Source organism: Anabrus simplex, chromosome 13 (genome assembly GCF_040414725.1).
Source record: "Anabrus simplex isolate iqAnaSimp1 chromosome 13, ASM4041472v1, whole genome shotgun sequence".
NCBI classification, from domain to species: domain Eukaryota; kingdom Metazoa; phylum Arthropoda; class Insecta; order Orthoptera; family Tettigoniidae; genus Anabrus; species Anabrus simplex.
The window spans coordinates 94,716,241-94,729,296 of NC_090277.1; the positions used below are offsets into that span (position 1 = coordinate 94,716,241).

Sequence of the window (13,056 nt, forward strand, 5' to 3'; positions counted from 1 at the left end):
ATGAAGATTCTAAATACCAGTTTTTACATTTGCAAACTTTAAAAGTTTGGAGATATAGATTCACTCATTTTAAAAATTCACCCCCTTTTCACCCTCCCATTAATTGGCTTTTGCAAAAACAAAAAAATACGTGTTCCTTTATTTTTAAAAGAGATCAAAAGTACCAATTTTCAGGTCTGTAATTTCTTCAGTTTCTGAGATATAAGTACCGGTATCCTGATTAAAGGCATTCAACCCCTTTTTCACCCCTTTTCACCGCTCCTATTGGGATTTTCTGAAAACAAAAAAATACGTGTTTCCTTATTTTCAAAGAAGATTCTAAATACCAATTTTTACATTTGTAAACTTTTAAAGTTTTGAGATACAGGTGCACTCATTTTAAAATTTCACCCCCCCCCCCTTTTCACCCCCTTAGCAACGGAATATCCAAAAATCCTCTCTTAGCGAGCACCTACATCTTAATATGAATGTATCCCCAAAATTTCATTTCATTATGTCTAGTAGTTTTGGCTCGGCGATGATGAATCAGTCAGTCAGTCAGGACAAGCTATTTTATATATATATAGATATATTTATGTGTATATATTAGTATCAAAATAATGTAGAGTGAGACTTACTGCCTAATATGTATATATTATTTGTGATACTACTTTTAAAACATTACAATATATAGTGCAATACTGCTACAGTAACTGTCGAGTCATCGCTCTGTCATTGTATGCATTTAGACTATGAGATAATTCCGGGAGTTTCTACTTTGCCTGAGGCTATTTCATCACAGTCTGGAACACTTGGGAGCTGGGTGGGAGTGATGTCATGTACTCTTTTAGAGATGACATGGGTGTTACACCATGTGACAACTAATGTCTATATAATCTGCAGTATTCTATAGCGGCTAGTCACCTGGAAGGAGACGGATGGTGAACAGTGAGATAGTCAGTCGTATGGAGAGCGAGGCAACAGTTGGTCAGTGAGTCAGTGAGATGAAGAAGAAGCAGTTGCATTTATACTTAATCGTCAGTGACCAAATTGATTAAATGTTCGGAGTGTGTTTCGTGTATCAGTTCGGTCGAGTTCTTGCGTCAGTTCGGTGACAGCCGAATACTGAGTCGTCGTAATGCAGACTAACAGTTACCAGTGAATTACTTGTAAAGTTGATTGTGAAGTGTGAATATAATTTCAAGCCATCCTATATCTCGATTATGAAACTAAAAGGATACTTCACCAAATTAGGTTTGAGATACCTACAGCTGATACCGATTCAAAGGAATACGTCGTAATCACACTCAAAGTGTTTAAGGTACAGTCAAGTGAAACAGTGAGGGATAAATTTCTTTTACAACTTTTAAATTCCGGTCAAGAGGATTTCAAATGTAATGCCTAGAGTTCTTTCATTTGTAATTTCAGAATTTTATAATATCATCTATATTACAGCAGCAAGTTTTGCCATTTCAATTATAAATTTAAATAATATATTTCGTTTAGTATCAAATAGGATTAATTGTTTTATTTCAATAGTACATCAGATAACCTCAAATTTTAACGGGGAAACCGAACACCCTAGAGATATTCAAGATTCTCATTCTATTATCGTTACATTTATTTGTAGCTGGCGCCCATCAACAATTGTATGTGTAAGTAATTCAGTAAGTAGCAAGTGTGACAGTTGGAGTAACATTAAGGCGGAAGAGTTTCAAGACCGTTTTTAATGACAGTAGACTAAGGTGATGTATGTCGTTTATTGCTATTTTTGCAGCCAGGGTCCTTTCCTTTATGTGTGCTGTAAATGTGGTTCCAGTTGTCTGAAAAGTCATTCCGAGATACTTGAATGTATTGACAATCCTTAAAGGTGAACCTTCGTAGCTTATTATATCTGATGCCGCTCGTCTTCCCCCCCTTCTAAAAACCATGACTACTGTCTTCTGATCATTAATTTCTAAATTGTTTTCTTTTGACCAATTTGTCAGATTTGTGACTGCTGTTTGAAGCTCATCTCGATATGGCGATACAATTACCATGTCATCCGCGTATAGATAAATTTTTTCACGAATCGTAGGAATTACTTCTGTAATAGTGATGGGTAGTTCGCGAACGAACTAGTTCTCGGGAACTACTTCACTCCCACGAACTGTGAAGTGTTTACTCGTCTCTCGAGAACTACTTCGCTAACTGTAGAACTTCACGAGTGTGAAGGGAATGGGAAGGAACTTGTTGGCGGACGAACTACTTCAGCGGTTGCAGAGTGCTCTAGCGGGAAAATTACACATTTTGAAGTAGTTCGCGAAGTAGTTCGTAAAGTAGTTCTTTCTTGGGAGCGAGAGTGTTGGAGTCTGACGTTTAGCGCCACCGGCGAGAAAAAGTTGACCAACGCTCAGATGTTCTAAATTTGTTTCAGTCAGGGGATGAAATCACCACCAAGAAAACGGTGCTCTTGCGATAACAGATCAGCGTTTAAAACATCTCATTTTCAAGTCGACAATATTTCACAGACATTTTTATTATCTTTGAAAAGAAATAGATTTTTCCTATACATTCCTGAGGGTTTGGGGGCGGGGGAAGAGAGTGTGAACTGACATTACCGGTAATAGGAACGTTCATTTCTGTAGCATCTACGAATGTTATAGAGAAGTGCACCTGCGTGCTACCTGTTGTCCACTTTGTGTACTTCCTCGTTCTGGAAAGCTCGCGAAGCGATGAAGCCTTGTATGAAGGGAATGAGAAGGAACTTGTTCGCGGACGAACTACTTCAGCGGTTACAGAGTGCTCTAGCGGGAAAGTTAAACATTTTGAAGTAGTTCGCGAAGTAGTTCGTGAAGTAGTTCTTTCTTGGGAGCGAGAGTAAATGAACTAGTTCCCACAGGTGAACTGCTTCTTCCCATTACTATTCTGTAACATCACGTGTTGTTACATTAAAAAGAAGTGGATTCAGGGGATCAACTTAAAGGACCCCTACCGTCTGAAGAATTGGTTTTGACTGTGCTAAATCATCGCATATTATCACATAGTTTTCTGATAGTATATTTTTAATAAGCTTTTTGTAACAGTTTTTTTCCTGTTATCTCTCCCAGTTTCTGAAGGATCAGGCTCCTGCTTGTGAAGTCAAAGGCTTTGCGGAAATCTGTAAACACTGCATAGAGCTTTCCTTTCTGCAACCTGAGTGCTTCTTCTATATCTTCAAGTAAACAATTGATTGCCTGGATTGTTGATCTGCCTCTTCTAAATCCGAATTGTTCTTCCAGTATTTTGTCATCTACTATATCCCTTAATCGATTTATCAGTGTTTTTGTAAGAAGCTTCAGTAATATGCACTCCAGAGCGATACCACGGTAGGTGTTCGGGTCACTCACATCTCCTTTACCCTTGTACATCACTTTTAAAGTTGAATCCCGCCATTTGTATGGTATTTTTCCTTGTTTGAACAATGGTTCATAAGTTCCGTGACAGGTTCTTTTAGTGTTGCCCAAATGTCTTTGATATGTTCGTAGAGTATGTTATCTGGACCTCGAGCCACGTTTCACAAATAAATTTTCGGATGACCCCCATCCATAAGACACATTTATGTCGAAGCAGCACTTTTCTTCTCTGGTTGAATTCCGACAAAAGAGTAGTTTTAAGAAAGTGTTGCAAACTTTGCGCTGGATAGACTTCGCAGTGGGTAGACGAGCTGCTCGACTAAGTGGTATGTTCCGAGCTGCCAGTGGAGAGATGGATTGGAATGACAACAGTAGACGAATAAATTTGAGTGGAGCTTTTAAAAGTAGAAAAGATCACAATATGAAGACATAGTTGGAATTCAAGAGGACAAATTGAGGCAAATATTAATTTATAGGAAGAAGAACTAGGAAATGTAATAATTTATCAAGATAAATGTTCGATAAATTTCCAAGTGCTTTGAAATATTTTAAGAAAAAGCCTCAGTCATAAATGCATTTGATTGATTGATTGATTGATTGATTGATTGATTGATTGATTGATTGATTGATTGATTGATTGATTGATTGATTGATTGATTGATTGATTGATTGATTGATTGATTGATTGATTGATTGATTGATTGATTGATTGATTGATTGATTGAACAGAGACCAGAAGTAAGTTGAGTTATGTCCAGCATCCACTCAAGACAGACTTAGCTGGAATAACCTACTGTAACTATCAGAGGGTTTGCCTGCTGCCATTTCATGATGGATACAGTACTTTTGTATCCATCTCTTGGCACAGGCCAGAGTAAAGTGTAGCTTCCACCGAAGTCCCAGTCTCATCCATGGCTGTGACAATATGGAAGTTGCTGGGGTATGGGTGGTGCTGAGTAATGACATTCAGAGCACGACTAGTGCATCTGAGTGTTATGAAAGGTGTTGCTCATAGGGTCAGTCGTGCTGCAATAGCACTTTCTGACCCAGTGAGGAAAGCAATGGCAAAACACCTCACTCCTCGTCTTGCCTAGTACGCCTCATTTCGGTGCTGCCATTGGTTTTTGCGGTTTCCTTATAACCGCATAACCTTTGGTGGTGCTATTTGAGGATCCGACCAGTCTCTGGGCTGATGACTTAACAGACAGACAACTATCAGAGGGATGAGATACTGGAAGAAGAAAAGGCGCTCCTCTTTTACTCATGATCTCCTCGTCAGAAAGTGCTCTGAAAGTCTAACCGAGCTGTATGATACCAAGTGTTAATTTATGTTTGTATGACTGAAGGGTTGTTATGTAAGGCAAGAAGATGCCTTCAATGAATATTTCACGTGTGAAGGAACTTGTTCGTCCCACCTATCGTACTACCGGTCCTGACAGTCTTGCAGCTGTCGACAATACCACAATTGTTTCACCACTGTGTAGTCAGGAGGTGGTAATTTATTCAATAGCGTCTGGTCATAGATGGTCTCCTGGAGGTGCCTTAACAAGACCTTGTTAGTCTGTTTGTAGGCCAACATCGTAGAGTGAAGGACGCCAGTCATTGGTATTCATCGCACAGAACTGCTGCATTAGAGGGTGCTCTGTTCCTCAGACACTCTTGTCACACGTCTCCAGGCCGGATGCCTCCTAATCTCAAGGCTGGAAGATCGAAACTTGTAACTGAGGGTTTGCATTTAGGAAAGTTTTATTTCGGTAGATCTGTCGGTACATTAACACGCCCCGTTAAATACCCTCTCTTAGAACTCCGGCTTTTTATAGCACTTATTTTAGATATTTTTACTAACGGTTTCCGGTGTACCGCAAGGGAATGATCTGGGTTCTCTTCTTTTCTTATATTATTTTAAATACTGGTTAAGAGTGAGAAGGGGAGATGGGAAGGAAATATTGATTTTGGCATACCAACACGAGATGAAACATTTTAGGGGTGATTACTGACTAACGAAAGTGAAAAGGACCGAGATCGACAACTGCAGTCGCTTAAGTGGGGCCAGTATCCAGTATTCGGGAGATAGTGGGTTCGAATCCCACTGTCGACAGCCCTGAAGATGGTTTTCCGTGGTTTCCCATTTTCACACCAGGCAAATGCTGGGGCTGTACCTTAATTAAGGCCACGACTGCTTCCTTCCCAATCCTAGCCCTTTCCTCACCCATCGTCACCATAAGACCTATCTGTGTTGGTGCGATGTAAAGCAACTTGTACAAAAAAGTGAAAAGATACTCGACAGTATAGGAATGGGAGAATACTGGGGCAAAGAGATTCAGAACAAAGAGGTATGTTGTGGTGGCTAATGGGGATATGTACACATAAGAGTCAGAGAGAGAAAACTAACGAAAATCATGGACAATAACTACCTCAGAAAGAATGAGAATATAAGCTTTCGAAATGTGGTGTTACAGAAAAATGTTGAAGGTGAGATCAGTAGATCGAAATCACGAATGAGGAGATACTGAATTCGTGAGAGGAGATCAAATTGGCTCCATTTGAAGAGAAGAAGAGATAGAATGGTAAGACACCCATAACTTGCTCATTTGTTTTTGAGAGAAGTGTAGGCGGTAAGAACGGTAAGGGTAGTCCAAGGTATGAATAAAACAAGCAGATTAGTGCAGATGTAGGATTTAGTAGTTACGTAAAAATGAAAAGGTTAGCACAGGGTAATGTGGCATGGAGATCAGCATCAAACTAGTATGTGGATTGATGACTCAAATATTATTATTGTTATTATTATTATTATTATTATTATTATTATTATTATTATTATTATTATTATTATTATTATTATTATTATTATTATTATTATTATTATTATTATTATTCACCATCGCATCATAATCATCATCACCAACTGTACACTGCAAAAAGCCAGGAAGAAGAATATTCTTCTTCTTTCGAATAACCTATTTGGAGGGTACGATGAATCAACTTTGGTTACTTTTCATTATGTTCGATTTCCTTTGCTTCCAAATTTCCTTCATCCTTCGAGAGTGTCGTTCATTCTCTTCTTGAGTCCACTTTCTTCTAGTTGTTGGTTTCTTCCGCTCCTGAAACGCTGCCTTTTGAACTGCTTCTCTAAAAAGTGTTCTGTTTTTTATTGTATCTGTTTTAATTCCAGCATTGTTCATGTCTTTCTCAATTTCAGTTAAAGCATGTGGGTTTAGATTTGTAACTATTCAGAATGTTGAAGATGCGCTTGGTTAGTCTGTTGTCATCCATTCTGTAAACGTGTCCAAAAAAATGTAGTCTTCTTTTCCTCATTACGGCAGTTAGTTTTTCAATTTTCAAATATAGCTCTCTGTTTGGTCTTAACCTGTATTCTGCATTATTATTTCGTTTAGCTCCTAGTATTTTTCTTAAAATTCTTCTTTCAACCTTCTCTAGTTTTTCGACATCTTCAGTTCTTGTTAGTTTAAGTGTTTCTGCCGCATATAAATTTTCAGGTCTGACTATTGTCTGGTAGTGTCTCAATTTTGTGTTCCAGGATAAGGATTTTTTGTTATATACATTTTTTGCCATGTGAAACATCCATTCCATTTTGTGCACTCTAGTTTCTATAGCTGTTTTTTTTTTTCTTTTGTGTCATTCGTTATCCACTCTCCTAAGTATTTAAAGCAATCTGTTTTACATATTGTGTTGTCATGACGGGGCATCACTGATGTTTTTGTCATGAACTTTGTTTCTTTCAAATGATATTTGGAATCCTATTTTAGCTGCTTGTTTTTGTAATTCTCTGATTTGTTCTTGAGCATTATCCAATGAGTCAGTAATTAACGCCATATCATCTGCAAAAGCTAGACAACCTACAGTGATTTTATTTGGATTTCTTCCTAGTTGAACACCTTTAGTATTGATGGCTTTCCTCCATTCTCGAACTATCTTCTCTAATGCGCAGTTGAAAAACAGAGGTGACAAACCATCTCCCTGTCTTACACCTGACTTTATTTCAAAAGGTTTTGAGAGTTCGCCCCTAAATTTTACTTTGGATGTTGTGTTTGTTAACGTTGCTGTAATTATTTCAGTTGTTTTATTATCGATTCCTAACTCTTTTATAATGTCAATTAGTCAAGAAGAATATAATATACAGACAACGGATACTGATCATCTGGTGGCTTCAGCGTTCAACGTGAAGTATTCATAAACTGAACATACCAAAAAGAAGTTATTTCTTTTTTTCCTTTCATCATCACAGGTCCAATCATGGCTGTGATCTCCATATCTCTCGACCTTGTGCCCTTTTCTTCACTTCTGCATAATCTTCCTTTCTTTTTTCTAATGCTGTCTAATAGCTGATATCGTCTCCTTCCCCTTCCTCGTTTTCCTTTTATCATCCCTTCAATTGCTACTCGTAGTAAAGTGTTGTGTCTTAGATTATGCCCTATCCAATTTTTCTTCCTATTTTGGATTACTGTCAGCATGCTCCTCACTTCTCCCACTCTTTCCTTTCCTTTGGAAGAAATCTATTGTCCTTCAAGGACCAACGTTAAAGTAACACCGACTATAAAAGACAGAACAATCACATCGCCATCTTTATTACTCCAAGCCACATTCTACATTTCTGTGAACAAATAACGCGTGTTGCGATGTTGAATGAGCACCGTCACGTCGTTTCACGAGAACTCCAACCTTCAGCCATTGTAGTCCGCAGGTAGGGACGACGTGCCACAGTACAATAGAACCTCTCAGCTGTCTTCTGCACAGTACGGAGAATTTAACATTTGTTGGACAGGCTGGGACAGGATTTACTTGTCTTCCTTTAGCTATCGGTCAAGTGATGTATGTATCTATCCATAGCTGCCAAGATGTGCAAACACAAACTACTACTACTATAATAATAATAATAATAATAATAATAATAATAATAATAATAATAATAATAATAAAACACACAAATTGTGCAGCCCTTGTAAGGCAGACCCTCCGATGAGGGTGAGCGGCATCTGCCACGTGTAAGTAACTGCGTGTTATTGTGGTGGAGGATAGTGTTAGTGTGGTGTGTGAGTTGCAGGGATGTTGGGGACAGCACAAACACCCAGCCCCCGGGCAATTGGAATTAACCAATTAAGGTTAAAATCCCCGTCCCGGCCGGGAATCGAACCCGAGACCCTCTGAACCGAAGGCCAGTACGCTGACCATTCAGCCAACGAGTCGGACACAGAATTCTATTATAGACTTCGATCATTTTTGCATTTCACAACGTGCTAGCGTTCGCAGAGATTATCACAGAGAACACATTCGCACTTGTGGTGGAAGGATTTCAATTTGCAAGCTATAGGGTGTATCCGTGTACTGCCAATGGGGTCACGAAGTGTCGCAGCTACTCTTTGTATCCGTCCATGACCTCTGCAGAGTAGGCTACTGTGGAATTCTGTCCAGATCTCGGTTTTCTTTCTTTCCCTTTCCAGCAGTAGCCTCCTCCAACTATCCGTAGAGGGCAAATGCTCGATTAAATGAAAAACAGCACATTTTATCACGAACAGTACTGCGGTGCCGACCTAACAGTCCAAAGTCCCAGAGTTGGAATGACCAGGCCGCAGACAACCGTGAAAATTCCTCTGCCATTTTTCCGCTAAATATGCACACTGCTCATTCCAATCAGTGCCTCAGAGTAGGGATTGAATAGTTCGAATGCTATGACGAACCAGTGTGCTACGTACCAGTATTATCAAAAAATTTACGAACCAGATGAATGGCATGCTAAAGAAGAAAGTTATCTAACTCCCTAGCTACTTCCCGTCAATATTCAGGCAGGCTGTTACACTATGTACGACCGGGCGAGTTGGCCATGTGGTTAGGGGTGCGCAGCTGTGAGCTTGCATCCGGGAGACAGTGGATTCGAACCCCACTGTCGGCAGCGCTGAAGATGGTATTCTGTGGTTTCCCACGTTCACAAATGCTGGGACTGTACCTTAATTAAGGCCAAGGCCGCTTCCTTCACATTCCTAGCCCTTTCCTATCCCATCGTCGCCATAAGATGGTGCGACATAAAGAAAATTGTAAAATAATAATAATAATAATAATAATAATAATAATAATAATAATAATAATAATAATATAAATTTCCTGTGTCGAAACTGAAAAAAAGAACAGGGATGCAATGTTCTAATTCTTGATGCCAGTGCGATCCATCACGGCGACTTCAGAGATAAAAATCGATATTTTGGTCATTTTGGTGATTTTTTTTAAATGACTGAAATTCAAAGGTTTGAGTTTCTTATTTCTTGTCACGAAGTTATTCCGCTAAATTCAAACAATTTATCACTGCAATAATGCTTTGCTTGCCAATTGTAATTTTACATTTAAATTCCATTTTTCTCCCATAATATTCTGCCAAAAGTAACAAAACAGTCCGCCTCTGTGGTGTAGTGGTTAGTGTGATTATCTGCCACTCCCAGAGGCCCGGGTTCGATTCCCGGCTCTGCCACGAAATTTGAAAATTGGTACGAGGGCTGGAACGGGGTCCACTCAGCCTCGGGAGGTCAACTGAGTAGAGGGGGGTTCGATTCCCTGCTCAGCCATTCTGGAAGTGGTTTTCCGTGGTTTCCCACTTCTCCTCCAGGCAAATACCGAGATGGTATGGCTTCCTTCCCTCTTCCTTGTCTATCCCATCCAAGCTTCCCATGCCCCCGCAAGGCCCCTGTTCAGCATAGCAGGTGGGGCCGCCTGGGCGTGATACTGGTCATCCTCCTCAGTTGTATCCCCCGACCCAGAGTCTGAAGCTCCAGAACGCTGCCCTTGAGGTGGTAGAGGTGGGATCCCTCGCTTAGTCCGAGGGAAAAACCGAACCTGGAGGATAAACAGATTACGAATGAATATGTATCACAGTTATATTAAGAAACCTGCGTATGGAATTTTTGATTGAAGAATTTTTTCGAGTAGTAGGGACTTTTAAGTCCAAAATTTTAAAACGTAAAAATTACACAAACTTTAGTACGATCTTCTTACTGTATATACATTATGTAACGAAAAATCGATACGTAGTGCTTGCTTTTAAAAGAAGTATTATGTACCTAATTACGAATTTACATTAATATGTTAATTAAATTTAATGAAAAAATGGATTTAAAATGTCAAGAAAAAATATTTTGGAAAAACTCTTAATTGTATATGAAAGAAATGTTCGTGATGTCTTTACTTTTATGTAGGTGGCATTCCCACAAAGTTTCGTGAAAATCCATGTATTAGGTAAAAATATATATTTTATCTCCGAAGTGTCGCTGTAACTACTAACGAATTAGACCGGATCAAACAAAATACCTCATTTATTTTAGCTAGATATTTTAGATTTTTGTAGTACATTCACTAAAGGAGTTTGTTATTATTATTATTATTATTATTATTATTATTATTATTATTATTATTATTATTATTATTATTATGAAATGAGAACTATCGGATTGTACACCAAAATGAAACATTTAGCGGAAGCTGATAGCCTGTCACAACGTTGTTAATAATGTCGTGCATTGGAAGATGCTGCGAGTTAAACTACAAGTTTATACGTTACTTTCTGTGATATTAAGACGGAAAAGATGACATTTCTTTGTTAACAGGAGAGTGTGCAATGGTAATCCGTGTTTTATGCATGCCAGGTGGATGCTAGACGCTGGTGTGGAGGGCGATGAGAGCAGAGCGGTTCAGTCGCGCTGCGGAGCGCGTTAGAGATAGACGTGAGTGCGCGAGTAACGGCATATAGTCATCTTTCTAATAACCGAGCGCGATGGCACAGTTCACGCGAGAGAACGAGGACACAATTCCGTGGATGGGTGAGTCACCTTCAGTGTTATAATAAACTAAACACCTGTGTTTATGCCACGCTGCCCTCATTGCTAACACAGCACCCATCACAAGTTCAGAACATTTGTAGTTGGGTCGGTACGCTGTGCCGGCGTAAACCAAAACACATGGTTAGCATACCGGGAAAAAGACATAATTGAAAATAACTCTGGGGCTAATGTATTGATCAACACGTTCCTTCATCATCAGTATGTATTAACAAAGTGCGAAATACGTACATAAAAATGTAGCTAAATATCAGTGAAGTCCAACTCTGTGGTGTAGAGGTAGCGTGATTAGCTGCCACTCCCCGGAGGCCAGGTTTCGATTCCCGGCTCTGCCACGAAATGTGAAAAGTGGTACTAGGGAGGGAACGGGGTCCACTCAGCCTCGGGAGGTCAACTGAGTCGAGGTGAGTTCGATTCCCATCTTAGCCATCCTAAAAGTGGTTCTCCGTGGTTTCCCCACCTCTCCTCCAAGTAAATGCTGGGATGGTACCTAACTTAAGGCAACAGCCGCTTCCTTCCATCTTCCTTGCCTGTCCCTTCCAATCTTCCCATCCCCCCAAGTCTCCAGTTGCCTGGGCCGGGTACTGGTCCTCCTCGCCAGTTGTATCCCGGACCCAAAATATCACGCTCCATGACACTGCCCTTGAGGCGGAAGAGGTGGGATCCCTCGGTGAGACCGAGGAAAAAATCAACCCTAAAGAGTAAACAGATTAAGAAAGAAAAGAAATATTAGTGAAATATGTAGTTAAATCTGTAATATTCATTAAATATATAATAGTATTAACGCAATTTTCTGTTTTCTTATTTTCCTACCGCTTTTCCACACATAAAGCCTCCGTGGCTCAAACGGCAGGGCGCCGTCCTCTCACCGCTGGGTTCCGTGGTTTAAATCCCAGTCACTCCATGTGAGATTTGTGCTGGTCAAAGCGGAGGCGAGGCAGGTTTTTCTCCGGGTACTCCAATTTGCACTGCCATATTTCATTCCAGCAACACTCTCCAATATCACTTCATTTCAACTGTTATTCATTAATCATTGCCCCCCCCCCAACTGTTATTCACTAATCATTGCCCCAGAGCAGTGCGACAGGCTTCGGTAGCCGGCACAATTCCTATCCTCGCCGCTAGATGGGGGCTACATTCATACCATTCCTGACCCGGTCGAATGACTGGAAACAGGCTGTGGATTTTCATTTTCATTTTTCCACATCTCTGAGGTCAGGGTGTGAACTGCGTAGCACATGTGGATTTGGCCATGTTTCCCGGCCGGATGGCCTTCCTGACGCCAACCCTGTACGGTGGGATGTAATTATTACTGCCTGTTTCTATGGTGGTTGGTAGTGTGGTGTGTTGGCTGAATATGAAGAGGAGAGTGTTGTGACTTAAGCCCGGAAGTTAAGCAAAATGCCTCTTTTTATCTGGATGAATAGGCTTATATCCAAGTGTCAGATAGAGACAGGCGTGTTTCGGTACGTTTGGGAACGGTAGGATAAGTTATTACTTAGCCTTTTATGCCTATTTTAGCTTCCGTGGTCTATTTGATAGTTTAATGCCTTACTTTGCCTTATTTTGAGTTGTTGTGAATATTTTCTGCTATTATTTATATATTAAAATTAATCAGTGGAATCCGCAGCACTGATTAAAAATTAACATTTATACAAGCGATATTTTATATTACACAAATCTCTGCTCAAAACTGCACAAGCCAAAAATAGTCGAGGGGGTTGCCAGGTCCCGTCCTTGCTACGTAAAATTAAGTAGTGGTGGTGATTATTGTTTCAAAACGAAGAACAACTTCAATCAATCAATCAAGCAATCAATACTGATCTGCATTTAGGACAGTCGCCCAGGTGGCAGATTTCCTATCT

The 13,056-nt window shown here is 39.9% G+C and overlaps 1 protein-coding gene across 1 annotated transcript in view; it reads left to right on the forward strand.

Annotated features, from left to right (window-relative positions):
* The first annotated feature begins 11,059 nt into the window (after window positions 1-11,059).
* Window positions 11,060-13,056, forward strand: part of LOC136885017 (uncharacterized) — a 156,225-nt gene continuing 154,228 nt past the window's right edge. The window contains exon 1 of the mRNA XM_067157401.2: window positions 11,060-11,173. Within this exon, the coding sequence (XP_067013502.2) occupies window positions 11,128-11,173 (46 nt within the window). The 5' untranslated portion in view covers window positions 11,060-11,127. The remainder of the gene's footprint in view (window positions 11,174-13,056) is intronic.